Genomic DNA, 24,027 nt, shown 5'->3' with positions numbered 1-24,027 from the left:
AGCACGAAGAACTGAATAGCGTGTAAACAACTGTGGGATTAGGAACAAAGTCGCAAAAATGAGAAGGCTATGAGTGCTTGAGCAGAGTTAGTGTACATTTAAATGTACAGCAGACAACTTGATGGATAATAAAGAATATAACACAATCAACTGGGTTGATCTTGGTTGAGCAGTAAAAATGCACTACCAACAACACAGAAGCACTCAACCAGTACTGACCGCAGCACATCTGATGGGGTCAAGTCTGTTATGTATTGGTTTATGGTCATAATGTCCAAACATAGTTTGTTCGTCTGTTCTGGGCTACTGTAGAAACATGGCGGTTCAACATGGCGGACTCCATGGAAGGTGACCCCCTGTGTCTGTAGATAAAAACTTTTTTTTAATCTACATTCTATGGTGACAAAAACACAACAACTCCTATATTCAGGTTACCATTATGATAACTAATTATTACACACTGGACCTTTTTAAAATGAGCAATTGTTCAAAATAAATTAAAGGATGGGGAGAAATTATTGACATATATGCAAACACATTGGACGACTTTCTGCATAACCAGGTTTCTCGCAGTAACCTGGTTTCATTTGTGCATGTAGATATACTCAGAGAGGGAGTGAGAAGGAGATGGAGAAAGATGGGGGAGGTGGAAAAGAAGCATGGAGGGAACAGAGCTGAAATAGTGAGGAAAGGGAGAGAATAATGGATGGTTAATGAAAGAAAGAGGAAGGATGAGAGATGTCTGAGAGGGTTTTGGATGTGGGGCTTTTCTTCTTATCTACTTTATCTCCTCCGGTTGTTCACTGCCGGACTCGCTCCCTCCTTCCATCTGTCAGACAGACAGCTGTTGGCTGACTCCCTTTGTTGTCGTTCACTCTGTCCAGTCTCCCTGATTCAACTCGAGCCCTCCGTTCCTCCTGCTCCTTCCAAATATGCTTTTATATTTCACTTCCCTCCTCTCTCCCCCACCCCGACCCTGTCATCAGCTGGAAGAACTTGCAGTTCTCTGCAATTTACTCGGGCGGTCAGAAAGTTAAAGAGGTCCTCTGCGTGGGTTACATGAGAACATCAGTGACATCAGCGTGCAATCAGAGTTTGTTTGGTCTGTTGCATTTATTGTTGGCGATGTGTTTGTGTTTGAGCCGCCACAGAACTGTAAGATGCTTCAGAGGAAGCAGAGTGAGTTAGAGCAGTATATTAGACCAGTGTTGATCATTTATTAGTGCTTGGCCACTCATTGTTGACCACCTCCAGTTCAACACACGATGTACCTTGTTTGATTGCATGTTATTGTGTGAATAAACCTTTAATCTAGCATTTGGATTGGATTCCGGACAGGTTTGCACTCTTCTTCTACTATAAGTAACACTATTCCTCTAATTCAACTATTTCTTATTTCTCATCCTTCTTTTACTTCCTTTACTTAAAACTACTTCATGTTCTTCTACTGCTATTTTTTTTTCTTCTGCTTCTCCTTCTTGTTCTTATAAATCACTTTGGGAAACACTAAATAATCTATCATACTACGTCATTTTCTTTTTTTTAGCTCAAAAACAGTGTGTTCAGCAGCTTCAGTTAAACAGACTCATACTCAATTGGCCTTAAAGAACAGAGAACCCTAGAATACTGGATACAAACCCTTATGCTGCATACATGTAACCATTAGGTTATGTAGAATACTGAGGTTTTTCAGATACTGATTTGTCTATATTTGAAAAATATAAATAAGATCAAGGATACTTCATATTTCATATATTTTAGTTTTACATGAAGTTTGTATCTTGCCACAACACTGCAATGTAAATGTAAGTAAAAATGTCTGTGTTCCCTGGTTTTACCTCGTCTCCTCCTTCCAGGTCCGCTGGTCAGATGTTGGCGGGATGGAGGAGGTGAAGCTGAAACTCAAGCAGGCCGTGGAGTGGCCTCTGATGCACCCCGAGGCCTTCACCCGCATGGGGATCCAGCCACCTAAAGGAGTCCTGCTCTATGGGCCTCCAGGCTGCTCCAAGACCATGATAGCCAAGGCCCTGGCTAATGAAAGTGGGCTCAACTTCCTGGCTATTAAAGTGAGTTTTCATCAATTAGCCATAATACATTTTCTCTGAGTGGTATCTGTTATTATCCTAAATATACGTTGTTTATCTGGTGTGCAGTGTATGATGAGTTCCAGTTGAAGGAGGTACTGGGGAAAAGGTTGTTGTTTTTAATCATAAATATGAACAAATAATGCATTGCAGGTGAGTGTCTTCAGATCATGTTCTGGTTGAGTGATCTGCCAAAACACTGCATACAGTATGACTCAGTTAGGGGAAAAATAAGGCACTCCAAATACTCCCCCAAAAAAAGGCAAGACTTCAGCTCTGTTATAATGCAGGTTTAGTGATAGTAAGTGATGTCATTAGCCTGATGACTGATGATTTGTTGATTCAATCTTATCTCACAATCAAGGGCTTATAACCTTACAAAGTTAGTCCAATTTGCATTGCCATTTCCCCCAGGCTTTACTAACAACAATATAACCAAAGGAAAGTCACTGAAATGAAACTGATTTGGGATTAAAGCACATTCTCACCATATAAAGGGCACTAGAAGATAAAATACTGTGTATCATTTGTATTTCAAATTGGTAGTTTGAATAGTTTTAACCCCTAACACCTTTATTTCCCCAAAAGTGATAGTATCCTGACAGTATCTTATGTAGTATACTACTTTTCATTGAAACTTTATGATATTTACACAAGTTAAATATTCAAACCCAAGCCTCCATGTTTTTTTTCTAGCTGCATCATTCTATCAAAGGCAAATATTCAGGATGTCTTGTGCATAATTCTCCACAAAATTCAGCCTTAAAATAAAGTTCCTCGGATTGTACCCCATAATGAGTGGTCAACCTGTGAAAGAGAAAAGACATCCTCCACATACACAGTATATCAGTGTCATGTGTCAAAGTAGTATTGGAGATGTTTCCCTGGCGACCTGGAGGCGGTCTGACGGCCCAACTTCCTCTGCAGAAAGCTTCCTTGTCTGACCTTTGACCCCGTGTTTGTCCCCTCTCATTCATCACCCCATCCTCCCTGCCACCACCATTGTCGCGCTCCCCTCGGCCCGTCGAGGCCTGGTTGACAGAGATTGATTGATCATCTTGTTGAATTTTTGATCAGTGGATATTTGTGAAGCGGTTGCCATGCGTGACGGAAAGCTTCGACAGAATCTCTCCACCGGGGGTCATTAAGCCATCTGCAAATGCGGATGTGATTGGCAAGCTTGTTTTTGTTTGTTTGTTTCGTTTTATTTGGCAGTATAATCCTGCAAAAACTGTTTTATTAGTATCAGGAAAGAAAGCAGTTTACTTCAATGCTACATGATACATCCTGCATGATGGGGTTTGCATCTTTTGTGTGAAGTATCTTTGAGTTCCTAGAAAAGTGCTCTATAAATAAAATATATTATTATTATAAATAAGTGAAAGAAATGAAAGAAAACCACAAGATTGCAAAGACAAGTCAGAGGTCAACAATCAATATGAAAAAAACTTTTGAACAAAGCAGCATTTTATTTTTGAATGGGTATGTACAATAGCTGACATACAAAATGTTTTCACTTTCATTCTACTGTTGGAAACATTGTCATTGTTGCTGGATTGTGTTTTGTGTTTGATACAAAGGTGATAAAAAAAGAGCTGTACTATAATTGTGTGCAGCACTTCTCAAGTGATCAGGAAGAGTATCTGCTTCATGAAAAGGGTAAAAAAACATCCTGTCCCTCGTGCTGAAAGCCGCTCTCCAGCATCTGCAATAACAGTATCAGGTTTTTCCAGTGCAGCGGTTGCTTTGACATAGATACGTTATCCACATTTAAATGTGGATACTTTAAGGCTCAGCCTGTTTCCTCTGTGTGAAAAAGCCCTATTATCATCTTGTCAATTTCATTTTCCTCCCACTGCAGCGACTCATACACACTCACATCCGCAGATGCCTACGTGCACACAAACACACACACACACACACACACACACACACACACACACACACACACACACACACACACACACACAGCTTGTATCTCTACAGTGTCAATGGTTTTAAACTCACCATGTCCAGCCCTTGGCTCTGCCACAGAGAGAGGAACCTGGGATTAATGAGTCAACCTCCACACTTACTGCAGGAGACAAAAGGGCTGGGAGTTAAGTGTCGTCTCCTCCGTCAGCCCAGAGGTGTTGAAAGGGTGGATTGCAGGGGAGGAAGTTCTTGTGAGGGCTGAGTGGATGTTTATCTGCTTGTGAGCGAGGGAGAGAAGAGGGAGGAAAGGACTGAAGGAGAGGGAGAAGAGAGGGTATATGAGGTTCAGTTTGTAGTAGTAGTTAGTGGTGGTAATAGTGCGAGTAGGCTAAATCTGAAAAACACAGTTAGTGTATGAAAACAGCATGCAGCGTAAGTCTCTTCATCACGCCTCTGAAAGGTTTCCCATCCACTCTGAAATGCCTAAACAACTGGAAAATGGCTTTATTTCTTCTTCCTCCTCTTTGTCCATGTTTCAATACATCTGAATTCACTATTTAGTTGTTGTTATTGACATATGCTTTCTGTCTGTGTTGTCAGATAACATATAAACCCACTTATAACACATAAAATGATTTGATCCAAGCTCATAAATTCTACCTCTTAATCAAATAAACAGTAATTCATCCTTTATGCTCAAGAATGCATCTTACAAAATAAACATACTGCGTCAGGGTGTCCGCTGGGTCATAACAAGTCTAAATTCCAATAATCTGAATTTTAGGCTTTAAAATGCGCTGTCCATACTAAAATATGAGAGAAGGCCCTAGTATTTGTTTTCCACTCATGTTTTTTCCATAGTCAAAAATGTTGTCAGTTTTGGGGGGGTAAAAAAACGAATGAAGAGAAAAATCATGGTCTTAGTAAAAGTGATGGTAGTAAAAGCTGCATATCTTGTATGTTTTAACTGCTGTCAATTTGTTGAGCTCTTTTTAAGCTGGAGGATTTTGTGTCTTCCAGTGGTAACAAATGCCAAAACTGAAAATAAATCACTCACACTGTTGGCCAATTACATGTCACAGTGTATTTGAGTAGCGGTGATCAAGGTTTTGCAAAAAAATTGTCTGTCTAACTCGCACAGACTGTTGATCTAAATTAAATGTAGCGCTTCGTTTTGGTCTGACACCTTTACATTTTGGCTGAGAGAATATGCCAAAGTTTAGACTTAGTACAGCAGTGGTAGTACTAGTAGTACTACAATGATAGGGCAGGCAGTAGTATCAAACACAATACTGTACTGTTCACACAACGGGAAATCTCTTTATTTGCCAGCTGAACCACAGATGTTACACACAAAGATAAACCGGCACATAGCGTATGGTGAGCAGTGAAACAGCACTGTGCAATTACCCCCCACACACCCCGCTGTCCTTCATGACATTCTCACGCTGCGTTATCGATGTTTCACTGTGTTTCTCTTTTAAATCTCCAAAAGACACCACAGAGCAGCAGCTTTTTCCAAACATTAGCTTTCAGTTTAAACCGTTGACACACACAGGGCCACAAGGTGATACTTCACAAAACATAACCATGATGGTGGCAATTATTTACCCCTACTTGAAATCAGATGCTATGAACTTAACCTCAGACGTCAATGTCTCGATTGGTTAGTTCAACATGCTTTTTTCTTTCTTTTTGAAATGAAGCAAAACATACAACTCCAGCTTGATTATTAGTTAATATAATGCAGTACATATGCAGTATGTCAAATTATAGACCACTTAAATACTGTTTGAACTTGGCTTTTTCAGGGTCCAGAATTACTGAGCAAGTACGTTGGAGAGTCTGAAAGAGCTGTGAGAGAGGTACGTACATTTAACTTCCCTCGCCTGATTATTACAATGAAAGTTTTACAATGGTTTGTTGACACTAATGTAATGTTGTTGTAGAGTTATGCAGGCTGACATTCTTTAACCCATCCAAACTCAAGTGTTGTGCTTCTGTAGATATTTTTAGTTGTTGATGTAATGGACGGATGGCCTGAGATGTAATTTATGACATTAATGAGTGCTGTTTTTCCTGTGTATGTTTGTGCTGAGAATGATTCACTGGTCCTGTTTTCCTCTCTTCGGTTGTTGCCAACGCTGCTCGCAGGTGTTTCGGAAGGCGAGGGCCGTCGCTCCCTCCATCGTCTTCTTTGATGAGATTGATGCTCTCGCCAGTGAAAGAGGAAGGTACGGCTGCTTTTATTAACACCATAGAAAGAGAAAAAATTGAAGAAAAGGCAGCTAAAATGAATGTCAAAAGCACAGTTCCTGCCCTCTTGATGGATTTTCACTTCCTCTCTTAAAGTTCCTCGGGTGATTGTTCACTGTTGACCGCTGCTACTGTCCACTGTTTACTATTTTCAGCACTGTGGTCATTCATTGTCCGGCGATGACAAATGCACAGTCATCGCTGCGGTCTGCTTTAATTTACCATCCCTCGCCTGTGTCTCAGCTTGTCTCACAAAGATTCACTTATGAACGGATGGAGCAAACATCCCAAAAAGTCTGCATGAATGCTCTATCAAAGCCAGCCACTCAGTTCCCATGGTGTCCTCTTAGACTTTAGCGGCTTTCGCTACCGGCGAACACAGAACACAGTCTTGTCCGGAGGCGCTTTAGTGGGATGGCACTGGGAACATCTGTGGCTTAAAGGAAAGAGGACGGGGGGCGGACAGAGGACACAAACCGGAGGCGCACAAACACTTCATTGTGCCCGTCCGTGGCAGATGGGGAAGGCCAAATATGCAGCATGCTTCCTGGTAAACCAGTCGATGAAACTAAATGTTGTAGGAAGGAGCACAGAAAGGCCAACAGGCCGTCTCTATAACTTTTCCATGTGGGCCCTCAGTCAGATGCTTCAAATGCTATGCAGCGTCTGCAGCGTAACATATTCTGACCTCTGTGATTTTACCAGTACCTCTGATCATGAAATGTAGAATCATATCATAACAGTTTATGTTAAACAAAAACATTTTCTGTACCATTCCATCTCATCGTTTCCTGTTAGGATCACAACCATTCGTTACATTTTCTCAGTACAGTTCTTAACAGAAATATTTTGTCACTCCTCTAAGAAAAACAATTTTGTAAATCCCAGTAACTCAATCTCAATATCCAGTGTATGTTACCAACCAGAGGCATAACAAATCATTTGTTACATTGATGTACTGATTATAAGTTAGGCCGATTCAGTTTATTAACGTGCAAAAAAGTATTTTTTACAAGTTACAAGTACATTTTTTCTCATAATATTTAGTGAAATAATAGAAACTATGTTTATCTTATTTTAGAGTAGTCATTGTGACTGATTCTAAGGTAAGGATAGTTTTAGGTTTTTCTTTAATGAGTGCACCACACTGACTGTGGCTTATAGAATCATTTTTTCAAATTAAATTTAGACAACAACTGGGGCAGCTGTGGCTCAGGAGGTAGAGCAGTTTGTCCTCTAATCAAAAGGTTGGCGGTGTGATCCCGGCCCCTCTGGCTGCATGTTGAAGTGTCCTTGAGCAAGACACTGAACCCCAAACTGCTCCTGATGCTGTTCCATTTGAATGTATGTGAATAAATTAAATAGATTAGACTCTTTAGTTTCTGTGTGTGAATGGGTGAATGTGATAAGACTAGAAAGGCGCTATATAAGTGCGATCCATTTACCATTTACAACTGCTCTTGAAGTAAATTGCTAATTTTAAGAAACACATTGAATTGCAGCTTTTCAATACTTAGTCTCAATGTCTTGTTTTATTTTTAACTGGGAAAGACTACTCGTCCCCTTTTGTCCACCATCATTATTTTTAATACTATTTTCTACCCTTATATCTCATTCACTTAACTCTTCCTAACTACCAAGCTAGATAAGCCAGGCTATTCAGTAGTCAGCGCTGTAGAGCACATTTTCCAAAGGAGCCTGTAACACAGTTCTTGTACTTTGACGTTTTATTGCAGTCCTGACTGACTTATTTCCAGTGTGCAGGATATGACTCTATTGCAACTTGTCTTCATCAATACATTTTTTACCACTGACAAGTTCTCTCCGCTTTTTTCAGCATGATTGAGCTCCCCCCTCCTTATCTTGATGTTCAATTTTGCGAATGCACTCTGATTCTCCACCCAGCTGCACCAATAATGCAGTTACAGCGTGAGAGTTTGTCAGCTGGCTGCGATGGACGTGGGGCTGGACCCGCGCCTCAAGGCCACTTGCCATTTTAAAAAATGCACTTAGCGCTGATCTATAAAGGTTATTTATTGGTCTTCACTTCCTGCCATGTTTAATCAATGAAGTGGCTCACGCATGCCGGCAAGAATTCAAAACTGTTGACACAAGCAGACAGCCTCTGCTGTGTAGTGTATGTGTGTGTGAGGGTTTTTTTTTTCCCCGTCTCGAGGCAGGAGATGAGAAGCACCTGTAAATCTGTCAACTTACCTGCCACGAGTCCAAACTGGTGGAATGACAGAAAGAAAACAGGAAGAGAGGCAAACTATGGGAGACAAAACAGACAATGAATGTTATATCGAGGCAGAGAGCAACAGATGAGAAAAGACACAAAAAGAAGTTGGATTGACTGAATTGAAAATACAGTGAGTGCATTCCTGACAGAGAACCTAGGAAAGAAAACGGTAGATAGTTATGAGAAATGAAAGGCGGATTGTTGGATTTGAAAAGGACAATGAATAGGAGAGAGTGACATGTTTCAGTGGAAGTCCAAAGCACATTCTGTCCACTTTTCTATTCTCTCTCTATAGTGCCTCTCTTTTCTTTTTCTGACATCCTCTCTCCTTTTGTCTCTCCCGCTATGGCTCACTCTCCCTCACCCCACTTTCTCTCACCACCTTTATTCTTCCTCTCTCCCATATTTTTTCACCTCATATTCTCTCTCTCATACGCGTTCTCTCTCCAATTCATTGCTCTGTCCTCCTTTCCCTAATCCTCTTCCCTCTTTCCTTTTCTCCCCACTATCTCCCTTCACCCAAATTCTCTCTCTCTCTCTCTCTCTCTCTCTCTCTCTCTCTCTCTCTCTCTCTCTCTCCCCCTTCCCCTTCATATCTCAGTGACAGAGCTCCTTTGTGCTCCTCTGCAGCCTTGTCTCTGCTAATGACGTCTGGCACTTCCGCTGGCCCTGTCAACAGAGACTGTGTGTGTGTTTGAGCTGAGAAGGGTGGCTGTCTGCACTGCGTTATGGAAAATAACCACCTTGTAATACAGAGAATTACACATTGATGAGTTTCTTAAAGGATAAAGCTGGTAATATTCAAAATTATATTTTTCTTACTGTCAACAAATCCTATTTAAAGTATTAAAGGGCCAGACAAGGCCTGATATATCTTCTTCCTCTGTGCCATAGCGCTCCATTGTTGTCCAAAAGAAACTATTAAAAACACATCAATGAGCCACACTGTTGCACTTGGTGACGTGTTCCTGCATTACCATGAGCACATACACTGTAGTTTGTGAGGAATCAATCCCACATACACCTTCCTGCTGCCCCAGATACTCACTAGATCACCAAATGTATATTAATTTGCTGCTGAAGATAGTCCCCATCAAATGCACTGTTTACCTCTGTTTGAGTAACATTGCTGGTAGATATTTTGCATTGTTCCATTTAGCCCAAAGGGAACATTCCATCTCGTGTACTTTTACTAATCTCTGGCACACTGAAGGCACATCTCAATAATCTGGGCTGTATTCTGCATTGCATGATACGCATGTGTGCACTGGCTTCTGTCTTCCACATCACATTGCATTCATGGAGACACAGTTTGAGTCCCGGGAATAAGAATGTAGAAGTTACAGCATAGAGAGGAAATGTCCATGTCATGTTGCCAAATGGCAAACACACACAAACACAAGGTGAAAACAGTACCATCCACTATCTATCAGGGCTGTCACGGCTTATTTGAAATCCCAACTCCCATTCAACTAACAGTATATGTATATGCCACCAGTCAATGCTTTGTACTCCAGTAGGGGCATTGCTAAAATGCACTGTCATTGCCTTAAAGGGCCATTACCATAAAGATCTGCACTGTGCAGACCTTCAGGAGGGTTGCGTTCAAATGATGTGCCAGTTATTAAAAATGGGATTTGATTAAATGAAAAGAATTCTGACTTTAAATATTATATATTGCACACACAATACTGATCTTAGAGTATAGAAACCGGTGTGGGATAAACTCCAGCAGTACATTTACAAGTCCAAACAAGGTGACATATTTGTTAACTTTGTCTAAAGTAGGGCTGCTTTATTTGAGAGGGATGACGTGTTTTCTGCTGCCTTGTTTTGAGTTGCAGTTCGGTAGGACGTCATTGGCAGGAAAGCTCACTTTTTGCTGCCAAAGCCTTTCTTTTTTTAAGAAGAAGAATTGCGCTAATGAAAGAACCTGCTATCAGAGTGTCAGTGAGACTATTCAAAAGTTCCCTGCAAGTATTCAAGAACTGGATGATTTTCCTCATTGCGTAACACAGCAAATATCAGTGATGAATGAGAAAAGTTTGAGGCCTGTGTTGTATTGGACTCCGGAGAGCAGGAAGTTGCATACTGTTACATATTTGTGTCATCCATGCACTCATCCATCCATTATCCACTAATTTCCATTCTCTCTCTTTCCCTCCATTATTCCATTTGTCTCTTTTCTATCCATATTTCTTCTTTCCACCATTGTTCCCTTCATTTCTTTACAGTACAAGCCATCTGTCCTCCCAGCAATCCATTCATATATGTAATTCATCACATCACACCATCAATAATATCCGTCTCTCCCAGTTTCTGCCTAATTTACATAACGTCCCTTTCCCTCTCTATCATCCATTCTTCCATTCAGTTGTTCATCCACTCATCTATCTTATGTCCTCATCCACCCCTTCAGCTCCTCAGGGTCTGGCGGTGTAGGTGATCGGGTCCTGGCTCAGCTCCTGACAGAGATGGACGGCATCGAGCAGCTCCGAGACGTCACTGTGCTGGCCGCCACCAACCGGCCCGACATGATCGATAAGGTAAACAGACGCCGGCTCTCTGTCGTTATCTCTCCTTCCTCCTCTTTGGTCCGTGATTGATAATGTTGAGAGGATGTTGTGTGTTTGTCTCTCTTGTCTCCTCCTTTGCCTCCCTTCCTCTGTTGTACATGATTGATAAGGTTAAAGGTCGCCTGCTCCGGTCTGTCTTCTTCGACTCTCTCTTCAGATGCTGTCACTGCTCTGTTTTGGTGCAGTTGAATGATGTGATAGCATTTTTGTATTTTTATTTGTTTGGTTTCAAGTGTATTGGTATTAAACATGTTTGGAGTGGTTTAGTCTACTGAGAGCTTTTGCTCATGTGGTTTAGTTTATTTGGCACCAAATAGTTTTGTGTCTTCTTCCAAGAGATCAAACGGTTGTTCGTCATGACTGAAAACGAAAAGGAAATAACTTGGTAAATAATGTGAAAACCAGACTCCATAGATAAGTAATGTTTTTATCTAGAACAACAGCAAAGGTAAAATATGGCGGAGAGTTCAGTTAAGTCCATCATGCTTGGTTAAACTTACAGAGACTGGAATCATTTTGTTGTTTTCTGTTGCTGCCTTCACAACCTCTCAACTTGGGTTGGATTCCAGTAGTCGCTTTCATTTTGGATGTCGTTCACAGTTTGCAAAATACCTGGGTTGTCTTAATGTCTAATTTCTTTTTGGTCCTTTTTAGTCATGCTACTGGCATGGCGTCGCTCCACCACTTAAGTTCTGTCTGGAATATCTTAGTAGCTATTGAATGGATTGTCCTTAAATATTGCACAGACATTCATGATCCCCAGAGGATGAATCCTAACAACTTAGGTCCTCTGGCTTTGTATCTGGCATTAGTAGCAGGTCGAGGTTTTCACTTATCAAGTGAAATGTCTCAACATCTACCTAATTTTGTACAAAATGGACATTTTGTACAGACATTAATGCGTTCCAGGCATCCTAATGACTTTGGTAATCCACCAACTTTTTCTCTATGAGGTTGACTTTGATGGTTTTGTGTCTCAACAACTATTCTGTGGTTTGATCCGGATGAATAGTAATAGCTTTGATGATCACCTGACTTTCTTCAGTGCCATCATCAAACTTTCAGTTTACTCAGTACTTTGGTTTACGCACTTCACTTGCATAAACTTGGTGTTTAGTGCTAATTGACGAATGGAAGCATGCTAACATGCTAAACCAAGATGGTGAACGTGGTGGACATTATTCTGGCTTAGCATTAGGATGTTAGCATTGTCAATGTGAGCATGTAAGCTTGCTGATGTTAGCATTTGCCTCAAAACACTGCGGTTTGCAGAGTTGCTAGCACGGCTATGTAGACTCTTCGTCTTGTTTAGTCCTCTCTCAAAGACCAGTGTATTTATTTTACATTAGTAAAATTCCCATTTTTAGCTGGTGTGTTTAGCGTATCAAATTCAGGACAACCTCACAACCTCAATGTTTTAAGCTTATCTAATGTAATAGTTCTGCACTGGGACTCTATCCAGTGTTAGGAGAAAGTAGCGTTTGAAAAATATGGTTTAAAAGTAAGGCTACACCTGTTATTCAGTGTCGGATTCATTTAATGAACATTTCACATCTAACTTTCAGGTTGTAGCTACAGGTTGTGAGCATAATTTAGGCTCAAGCCAATGAACAGCTACAGCAGAGGAACAATTTCACTTCTGATACAGCCAATTTAAAATGCACTACAGGTGGGGGTAAAACATTTCTCTCTCTTTTCTTTCTTATTCTCTTCCATGACAAGTTGAGAAAATTAAGATGCTACTATCAGTCTTTTTATTCATCTGCCTCCCCCCTCAATATTGTATTTTCTACCCTTTTATCTCCTTCTCTTCCTCTTCCCATCCACAAAAGCTTTCTTTGGCCTCTTATCCACCCATCTCCGTCCTAATGAAATTTCCTGAGTGCTGATCAAAGACGGAGCCTGTGCCTTGTCAAAAAGGACACAGGAAAGGAGAATGTCGCGGTGCTTCTTAAGCTCCTGCTCAGGCTGCCATCTGTCTCTGTCTTTCTTCTGTTTTTCTGTCTTTGGGTCTCCTCCTCAACTTACTTTAAATGTACTTTAATATCCCTGATGCTGAAAGGAAGTACTTCATTCTAAAAAAGCATATCCATCATTTAAAAAATAATAATAATAACAACATCTAATGTTAGGGAGTGATTGCTTTTTCAGTAATTGTCTAAACAGTTTTACTTAAAGGGCAATTCTGAGAACTTGTTTTTCTCTTGGTGATATATTTGTCCGTCATGGCTATCGGTCATAAAAAAATTTTATTCACCACCACAAAGTTGTCTTTCCAGTACCGTCTGTGTAACTTTTTTCTAAAGTAAATGTGAAATAGATTTTTTCATTTTATCTTTCACCTCAAACTTTCAGTTTTAGCAGTTTTCCTATTAACATGAGGTTGGAGACATCAGACTACTGCAGAAAAAGGGATTGTAATCCATTTACTTTAAGTGCATGTGAATACACGGACTGTACAAATCATTACACACCATACACTAGCCAGAATCATCACATGTTTATGAGCTAATTGGTGAACAATTTTTGATAATCATTGCATATTTTTTATCTATGCATCACCATACATTTGCCCTTTCATTACTCTTTCAGCTATTCCGAGCAAACCTAATGTTTAGCCTCTTTTCTACTACTTTCTATTTTAAAAGCGTGTCAAGTGTCGCCGTATGTGCAGTCGTTTTATGCAAGCTGGTAACTGCTCACTGCATCTATCAGTGCTTGGAGATACTCTTTGGATAAATCTTCCGCATAGAAATTTTGGGTAACCCCCTCCCCAAACACTCCACCCCCACCTCATTTCTAGCCCACTTGTGGAGAATTGATCCACCGCTGTGGTGGGGGAATGACAGCAACTTCCTCCGCCTCTGCAACTGTTTGCCGTCTCATTTCAAACTCCATTAGCAGCATGGCCAGAAACAAGCCTCAGACTGTGTTTGCGCGTGTGTGCGTGTGTGTCTGTGTGTGTGTGTGTGTGTGTGTGTGTGTGTGTGTATGTGTGTGTGTCTGTCTGAGAGGGCAAAAGATGCATAAAGAGAAAGAGAGGGAGAGAAAGAAACTCTTATAACAGTAGGTAGGGGGTCAAGCCCCTGGGTGAACAGATGGGAAACCCCAGGCGTCCTTCCACAAGCTGGCCTCACTCTCAGGAAGTGGCCTCCCGGGCAGCTGAGAAATCAGATTACCTCCTCCTTCCCGCACCCCCCACTGAGTGTGAGTGAGTGTGGTTGTTTAGGAAGGTTCAAGTCATTTGAATGAAGAACCTATGACATACATTGGGAAAGGAAGCTGCCAAATGGACAGATAGGAACCCCACGTTCGCCCCCCACCCCCTACGGTTTTAGCACCCTACCCGCCTTTGCCACCACCGATGCTGACTGTCAGTTCACACCGGAGATGGGCGGCCATTTCCATACCAATGGCAGGATATGATGGGACAAATGAAGATTAATGGGACTCTCGGGTGTCAATGAAGTCATTGTCGACTCTTGGTGTTGCAGAGGAGGCTCCTGGGGGCCTCAGCTGTTTGATGGACAGAGTGGGAGGGATGAAGAGAGGGGAGAAAGTGGCGTTTACTTTAGTTTGAAAGGAGGCAGGCCTGGTGTCCATCTTTCAACCAAAGCCACAAGACAGTGTGGATTTCCGCTTCTTTTCAAGTTAAAACGAGGTTCTTTCTTTCTTGTGTAGCTCCGAAGTCACGATGCTTTATTTGTTATACCAAATAAAGTTAAACTCTTTAAAGCATAAATGATATAATCACTGAGTAATAGTCCCAGAGTATGTATTCAGGTCATATTTAGGAAGTATTTCAGCCAGAATGTGAATCTTTACATGAAATGTCAAATATTCTGTTTATCATAGTCCATAAGCAAAAAAAAAATCGAAATTCTTACACCTGCAATACAGTGCAACGTAGGGCTGGGCATAGATATAAGAGGGAGAAAAATATAAGCAGGACAGTTGAAACATAGACTTGTAAGTGGTCTCAGGTGGTACCTAAAACACATATTTGGCTATTCTGTACTAGAATTGTTTGGTATCAGCTGACACATTTGCTACCAGTATATAGGCATAGTTTCTTTGTATTCGCTCTACATGAAAAATGTCTTTCTTTTCTCATCTGATTTAGACTCTGCAGTACTTTTTAAACACCAACTAAAAGGGCCCAAAGTTGTAATAATGCTGAAGCTTAACTTTTACAACTAAGACATCCTGTCCTTTTTGCACACGCACAAAGTTCTCCAACTTCCTCTGGCCTTTGTATTACATCAGTGACAAACAGGAGCAGGTATGCAACAACATGCGCACATAATGTGACTAATGCAGCTGAATCACATCCTAACAAATGGATAACAAAAGAACACAAATAGATAGTTTTCACACAAGCGCACAAAGTCCCGCTGCTTCCTCTCGCCCTTTATATTGCAACAGTGACAAATGCACTGCACATTATTCACAACTGTGGACTGACTAGTGTGATCCGCTCATGTGCCAAACACAGACACACATTTCGCCCTCTTCAACTCACACATCATCATCTGCTTCTGTATATCTAATTGCTTAAACTAATGCAACAAGTGCAGAAGTAGTAGAAGTAGGTTAGTCCATTCCTCTGCATGATGACATGTCACCCGCCACCCCCCACCCTCCCATGCACCTCCTGCCTCCCCCTCCACCTTTAAAAAACTTCTTACACTTCCTCTTTCCTTTGTATTGCGCCAATCACCCAATCCCACCTCTGACCCGTCGAGACCAGGCTGTGGTGATTGATCAGCGCCACCAGGAATATTTATCCAGCCCGTTCAGTAGGAAGACCCCCTGTCACTGTGTTTGTCAAGCAGCTGTCCATCTAGTTGATTCTTTACACAAACACACACTTAAACAAGCAAGATGTCCCTTCTACCTGTTGAAGTTAATCTAAAACTACACGCTAAATACTATTTTTTTTTCTGTCGTTGTTGTCAATCCATTGGTCACCTTATCCTCAGGAAAGATAATGTTGGTTTGTTGTTTCAATGAATAGCCTATTTGTTTACCCTAATGTGTGCGCCGGGCTTCATGCTTGCTATCAGGAGGCAGGAGTGCTTACAGTGGAGAAGATTACTAGCAGATGGGTCTTTGTTTGGGACCAGAAGTTCCCAACTGGGCTCTTATCAGATCAGGGGGCCAAAACAAAACAGAGGCAATAGAATTAGAGTTGAAAGGACAGTATGTATGTCCTGATGCTCATAGGAACAATTAACATTGCCTGCATTTCACAGCTGTCAGTGGAGGAGACTCCGGGCTTTCTCTGGATTTTTGTTTTCTCTTTGGAAATATACCTCCATATCTCTAACAGGCAAATCATAAAATAAATGTCAAGCAGTGTGGTGACAGCTTGACATTATTTGACTGACAGGCAGTACAGATGTATTCGTTTACAATGATATTAAAGATAGAAAAGCTAAAAAACTGCCTCTCAGAAGTTTGACTGAACAAGAGAAAGCTTTATAGCCACACTAGTTTATTTCAGGGATAGCAGTTTTTGAATTCCATTAGCTAATTGGCAAATCTCAGCATGCTAACACACTAAACTAAAATGGTGAACCCATTTAGCATTATACCTGCTTAACCTTAGTAAGTTTTCCTTGTCATTGTGAACATGTTAGCATTCTACCTCCAATTTCTGGAACTTTCAACAGCATTTCACATCTTACTGGTGATGGAGTGGTCTATGACAACTGAGCAAACAGCATCCAATCTGATGATGGTTGAGGGATCCACTTTTAACCTCAAATTAGCAAAATGTATTATTTTCAGCTTTTCAACCACCATTTTGTTAGTTAAGTAAAGGTAAAACTTATAAAACCTTTTCTCATCCAACGGGTTGTCAGATAACTTCACAGTTAACATCAATATCCTCTTGAGAACACAAGATTGCATTCTTCTAAGTTACTGATGAAGTGCTTTCAATATTTATATTTTATAAACATTATTAAACTATAATTCTACAGACGAATCATAACATGTACAGTTCCACAACCACTTACGAGTTTCCTCATTCCCATTGTTACCTACCTATCCATTTCACTAACTGTGTTGTGGGTGAAATTGTGCCAGAATGCTGTTTGAGTCACTTAACAGCTCCTCAGGCGTGTTACTACACTGGAATAATGAAAACAAATAAATGGTTGTAATAATTTCCCTCCTGAGAATACTGTTAACTTTGCTCTAATTATATGATGTTCAAATTGTAAAGAATGCACACGATGAGTGACACATTGGTCCTTAATGTGTCTCAACATAGTTTTAAGGATGTAAAAAGATCATTTTTTAAAATACAAAGCTTTCAGCTGCATTTATTTGTCATTCAGTTTTTGTTTTGTTTTGTTGACTTATCTTCCAACATTGCAGCTTGTTAAAGTCCAGTCCACAATGTCTTTTCTATTCCCAAATGTCCTGTAACAGTCTCCCCTGTTCATGTTCAAGACTCCTCCTTCTGAAAATCAGCCCCCTGTACTGTAGTGTGGCTTCTGAACAGGAGATGGTGCCAAACTTGACCTGGGTCAGTTGTTGACAGTTACGTTCAATACTGACAATTTCTGCAGATTAAAAACTTACCAGAGTACATACAAATCTGCCAATATGTTGCTCAATGGATGAAGTAAGAAACCCTTGCAGTTAGGGGTTCAATTATCCCTGAGGACAAAGTAAGAACTTTAAGTAATATAAGGAATTTAGATAAAAGTGATGACTAAATGTCCAATGTAGCCAAGTTTCTTTGTGGCTGGCAACAGCAAGAAACATGTCACATAAATTTTTACCACATAAAAAAAGGCTGAAAAGCTGACTTATGTCCCAAGTAAGTGCGTCGTATTATTTAACATTCTGTCGTACTGGATTATGATACAGCTTGTGCTCTATAGCAGTTCCACATTTGTATGTTGTCTCTCTACATTTAGCAGTAATTGCATTGTTCTATCCATTCTATTCTCATTCACTGAAACGTAGCTCTGCAGCATGATGTACGACACTGAAACATGACGCTTTGTGAGATATTTTATGAGCCCTCACGGTCTTGTGGTCTTGTGTCCTAACACATACTTCCAGTAACACAAGCTGGCGTTGTAATTGTGCAATATGTGACTATTTCATGGTCACTACAGAGTTAGTGGTTCTTTTTTATGTAAGACCTACAAAATCCATTTATATCTATTAACTGGCCTTCTCCTACTGCCTTTTGTAATTTCACGCACATGACTGCAGTGCATCTGGCCCTTCCTAACAAGTAGGTCCATGTTGATACATGCATGCATTAATTCATAAAGTCCTTCTGTGGCCTACTGGGCTTTAGCAGGAGTCATGCAAAGTAAATACCCCACATCAGGCCAGTTTTGAGCAGCCTGAACATCTGCCAGTGTTTTCCGAGCCTGTCTGGACGTTGCTAATTGTAATCACATTCGAATTCCACCAGACTGTAATTAGTGTGCCACTTTAGAAATATTCAGGCATTAGCTAAGTGTAGCTTTGATTTTTTTCCCCCTCCCTCTCTCTCTCTCTCTCTTGCGTTCAGAGCTCACATCAGCGCCTCCGTGCTTGTGTGCGTGTTCGTTGCTTTCCATTCATGTGTGCTTGCATGCTGGTGTCCCAGATCTTAATCAATGGTGTTTTGCAAATGATTTATGCTTTTGTTATCACCTGCCTGGTGAACCAGAATGGTGGGGTTTCCCATCTCATGGCTATTGAGAAGGCTATAAATCGTACATTGACTCTCATACACCGTGTTGTAATTGAAATTCATTTTGTAATGTGTTAAGGTCTGCAACTAATGATTCAAGGTCGATTAATCCATCAAATATACTCATTGAATAATCCTTGGAGCTATTAAATGTCAGAAAATAGTGGAAAATGGCTGGAAATTGCTTCTTTTATCCGACCAACAATCAGAAACCCAGTACATTCGGTTTAAAAAGATGTCAGATGGAGAAAAGCAGCAAATCCTCACACTTTAAAAAATGCTTGATAAATTCCCTAAATGATGAACTCATTTAGATTTAAAAGTTTATTCCTGACCCTGGAAACAACAGCAGAAATCTAAATTTCTGTCATTTGACTAGCGGTGACCCTATCTGACACCAAAATGTGTATATATAGTGTAGATTGTGCTTTTGTTTGTGTGTCTTTTGGCTCATATGAATACCTCTTTAATTCCAGCCTCCATAAAGACTCTGCATTATGACTTCAGTGAACAAAGCCTCCCGTGAACACTCAAAAGATTTCAGTCTTTGTTATTCGGCCTCACAAGAGGGCATCGGAGGATCCTCAGAGTTTTGCTCCGTGAATACCTTTTGTTTTGCCTTTTCTTTGGCAGAAACCTCCACCTGAGCCATACCTCCACTCAACAGGAAACAACCCTTAGCTAAAAGAGCGACTATAAGCCAGCCAGTCAAAACAGGCCATATTTTATTTTGTGTTGGACTGACGTTATCATCTCCCAAGCTTTGCTCTCCTCTCGTGACGAGCCAAGCATGATGGAATCTCTATTGGTGCTGTCTTAAAGGATTAGAGCTTATTCACTGTTTTTTCCTGACTGCACAGTTCTGAATAGGGCCCCGCTGCCACAGTACAGGGTGTCCTGCTGAAGCTGAGCCGAGCTGAGCTGTCGATATTATCCACACTGTAGCTGTTAGGTTCTTTCTAGTTAAATACTGTATTCTTTTTAACTGCGATCCAGAGTTGAGTTCTCAATATCAACCACTGGCTGCAGTATAGGTATTATTCTCTTTGCTTAAACACTGTTCTCTCACCATCCTGTTTTGAGAGTATTCAAAGTATTTCCTGGCCTGGTTGTGTTTCTGAGATGCAGTAATGAGAAGGCAGAGTGAGAGTTTTGGCTTGTGGCTTAGTGAAGCTACAGTGGCAAAAGAAAACAAAAAGTGTGTTTGTGTGTGTGTGTGTGTGTGTGGGTGTCTTTGCAAGCAAGTAATAGGATACCACCTAGGGATGGATGAGCTCTGGGAAGCTGTGTGTGTGTCTGTGTGTGTGTGTGTGTGTGTGTGTGTGTGTGTGTGTGTGTGTGTGTGTGTGTGCGTGTGTGTGTGTGTATTTGTGAGCATTGGGGGAGCAGGATCCCCAGGCAAGTATCAAACTTCAAGGGCTGTATTAGTATCAGCTTACACATGTGTGCATCCAAGAATACCACCACAAAAAGCCTCCAATCCGACCAAACACAGGGAAAAAAACCCTGCAAGACTAGACTTACTCTGGTTATCTAGCCACAAAAAGATTAAACTCAGTGGAAGAAAGTGTAACAGCATGTACAGCTAAACTTGGTGAAGTTAAAGAAGAGTTTGCTACAATATTCCTCTTGTGCTGTACATTATGCACAGTCAAAAACAGACACATATTGTGCATTTAGAAAGTCGATTTTAAAATATAGAAAGAAACTGCTTGTGTTTTTTGTGTTACTCTAGGGGATGCTCAAGGTAAATGCATGTTTTTTTTTTAAGTCTTTGTTCCATTTCTTGAGTCTCTTTGTTGAGGTGATCAGAAGTAGAAGACTTGCCATTTATAAATCAGAAGACACTCTGTACTTCCGTCAGCTACTCCTCTGTCTTGGTGAGCTAGAGAGAGAAAGACATGAGGATGGTGGAGGGAGGTGTGTGTGTGTGTGTGTGTGTGTGTGTGTGTGTGTGTGTGTGTGTGTGTGTGTGTGTGTGTGTGTGTGTGTGTGTGTGTGTGTGTGTGTGTGTGTGTGTGTGTGTGTGTGTGTGTTGGAGGGGGTGAGGGTGTTGGGGAGGAGGGAGCGAGGGAGGGATAGGGAGGAAATGAGGGCTCTTTGTGCTCTGCTACCTGGCAGACATCTCCAGCATGTGTCGTCTTGCCTCTTGGCAAGCCGAGACCACCGGCGCCCTTGGAATGCTCTCAGTTCAGGAAATCTCGTTTATTCTCATAAATGCTACTCCTAACCCCCCTCCTGCTGGAGAGCTAGTATATTTTCCTCTTCTGACGTCTCAGTGTGTCTGTCTTTATTATACTTTTTCTGTATTTCTTTTGTCTTCTTTTGTCTGTCTCTCTGTCAAATGATTCTTCTGTACACTCTTTATCCTTTTAACATGGTAGAGTAGTGGTTATATTAAATGACTGGGGGTATTGTTGCTAAATATTTGAACACAAAATAACATTCTCCATGATATTACATTTTATTCATATTGTTAAACCATTAATGAACACAATGCAAGTGCAGAGTTGTCTCTCATACATTGTGGCTACCATACAATCAATCGCTTACTAGTCTGTCCATACTGTATAAATCCGTCTATTCCAGTTTCGGTGCAGATGCGTCATTGTTCCAAAGCAACAACAGCGTGTTTGGTATTCACGCCGGGTTCAGACTACACAATATTTGTATCTGTTCCGATGGTCACTGTGTCAGATAAGGAGATTATAGAGACAAAAATTCACACGGTAGACTTCAATTTGGTCCCGACCAATCATAGCTTGCTGTCTTTCACAATGTGTGTAATGTCACCAAGATGGAAGTGCTAGCAACTGACTTCCGCGAACAAGAATAAAAAAAAAAAACAATGGCATGTGTATGATACTGGCTTGTCTTGTGTTTGGGAAAGCCTAAAAAGTAGGTACTGTGACCTTTCTTTAGTTAGTTAGTGTTTTTCCACCATATTAGCTGTGGTTCTTGATTTGGTTCCTTTCAAGATTCTTGGAACCTTGGTGCTATCTAGCGAACCAGCCTGCATTTACACCAGTTTTGAGTGGAGCCCATGTAATTGGATGCGTTGCTCAATACCCAACGACCTGTAGAATATGACACACCCACTTTGGTTCCCAAGGAAAACCTTCTCTTTTTTGCTTTCGGCTGGGAACCAACTTTTCCAGTTCTGAATCAATTTAATTTTAGGTCGAAATACTCAGAACGGTTCAAAACTACCTCGCAGCATCATTCTTCTTTCACTTTGCCATGTTTACAGCTGTGCACGGACCAGCGCGTTGTGCTCTATTTATCAATGTTGTGGAAATCGTCATGAGTTGTGGGAATATCGTGAGGCATTCCTGGATTGTATTTCATGTCTCACCAGTTCCTGAAACAACATGCCTCCACATAAACACACGCGAAAAATACAGAGCGGAGACGATGAGGAACACAAAATGCTTTTGTAGCTCAATCAATATGATTTAATCTTTGAAACACATTTTTAGCACAGATATTACATTTAGGGATACGTTTAACTGACTGATTAATAGGAAAATATATGTGCCACCTAAAAGGTTATTAGACAGCCTGCTTGATGTTGGTCTGTGTAAAAACCAGGGAGTAGTAAAGAGTCATCATTCGCCACCATCAGGATACAGTCAGACCTACAGACAGAATAGAAGCTGGTAGGGGGCCAACTGGAGGGGGTGCAACAAATAATACCCCCTTTGTATGTTCCAAATATCCCCTGCTGAAGCTCCCTGAGCCCGGCTCTCTGCTCTGGGGATCCCAACACCACATTAAGAGCTGCTTACAAGTGGATAAGGTGTAAGTTTTGGGGGGATTTGAAATGGGAGTTGGAGGAGAAGGAGGGAGTACGGTAATGTCTCAAAGGGAGCTACAGTGTGTCTCCTTTTTTTCCTGTGATAAAAAGCAGGTTTGTGCTCCTTTTTTTTTTTTCACAAGGTCCAGTGCCGTGTTTGGAGAATGGCTAAACAAATGGGCTATTATTTGCTGCAGCGCACTGGACAGGCCGGGGGAGTAACGGTATCCCAATGTATATCCTCTGCCGGCTTCAGTCATCTTCATCAAGATTTAAGTTACCCATTGTAGCTGAAATGAAATCAATCCCACCAGGCCCTTCTGTGAGGGGGACCATTTAGCTGTCAGAGTTGGAGTTGTGTTTCCATGTACCGGAGCTGTATGTATATATCAGTGTTGGTTAAGCATGTGGTTAAGTAGATTCCTATGGATATATGAGGCCTTCAGCTGCTTTTTTTTTTTTGTCTTTAAGAGAAATAATTAACATTAGGATTATGGTTGCAGCTTATGATCATTGTCTAATCTATCCCAATTATTTCTTTAGTCTTAAAAATGTCACAAAAGAGTGAAATAAAAATAGTCCCCTCGAATGTTCCTCAGAACCTAAGGAGATATCTTCAAATTGCTTCTTTTGTTTGACAAGCAGCCCAAAAGCGAAATATATTTCATTAACACTTATAAAGCAATGGAAATCCTCACATCAAGCAAATGTTTGACATTTTAAGGTCCATTGTGTAACATTCAGGAGAATCTATTGGCAGAAATGAAATATAATAGTACTGTGTAATTACCTGAAAATATGAATCGTTGTGTTTGTGTTACCTTAGAATGAGCTGTTGTCCTCCATGGAGGTTCTCCCTTACGCTTGGAAAGGGGGGGTTAAGTGACTGAAAGGTCTTTTAGCCAATTATCAGAATTACTGTTGTTCTTGTAAATTTTCTTTGCAAGGAAGTTTTAAACATATTATTAGTCACTCCATATGTGCTGATTAAGCTTTAGCTGTCAACTGTGCCTCAGATGTAAGCAACGTGTCATTTTGGCTAATAGAATCTTTGACTTGCATCTTTACTTTGATTTAGGCTGATAAATTGGAACCTGGAAATGCATGCCAACACTTTCTGGCACAGGATTCAATCCTGGTAATTCCTTCTGGCTCGTGTCTCTACTACCCTTTCGTCTTTGCTTCTGCCCTTCCAAAATGCAGCATTAAAAGTTGAATGGACCGCCCGTCTCCTTTGAAAATGTTCGGGGAAATGAATTGTTAGATGATTTTAAGAAGAACCTTTTATGATAGTTACAGCGCAAGCCCTGAGGTCAGGTCAGGTAGAGATACAACAATAAAGTGAGACAGAAACATGTCTGAGGTCTTTGAGGCCCTGCGGCCCTGCTGCTAGGACTTGGCAGATGCATCGGAAAGAGGATGATGGCGCAGTGTCACTTCATTTCCTCTTT

General features: G+C 40.9%; 1 protein-coding gene across 1 annotated transcript in view; it reads left to right on the top strand.

The window, feature by feature from the left end:
- Window positions 1–24,027, top strand: part of spata5 (spermatogenesis associated 5) — a 112,239-nt gene that overhangs the window by 26,288 nt on the left and 61,924 nt on the right. Inside the window, exons 12-15 of the mRNA XM_051421310.1 lie at window positions 1,857–2,066; window positions 5,810–5,863; window positions 6,153–6,232; window positions 10,913–11,039. Coding sequence (XP_051277270.1) covers window positions 1,857–2,066; window positions 5,810–5,863; window positions 6,153–6,232; window positions 10,913–11,039 — 471 coding nt within the window. The remainder of the gene's footprint in view (window positions 1–1,856; window positions 2,067–5,809; window positions 5,864–6,152; window positions 6,233–10,912; window positions 11,040–24,027) is intronic.

Source organism: Dicentrarchus labrax, unplaced genomic scaffold, assembly GCF_905237075.1.
Source record: "Dicentrarchus labrax unplaced genomic scaffold, dlabrax2021, whole genome shotgun sequence".
In the NCBI taxonomy this organism is placed as follows: domain Eukaryota; kingdom Metazoa; phylum Chordata; class Actinopteri; family Moronidae; genus Dicentrarchus; species Dicentrarchus labrax.
The sequence above is the reverse complement of the archived record's forward strand: the minus strand, read 5'-3'. Positions and strand labels throughout refer to the sequence as shown.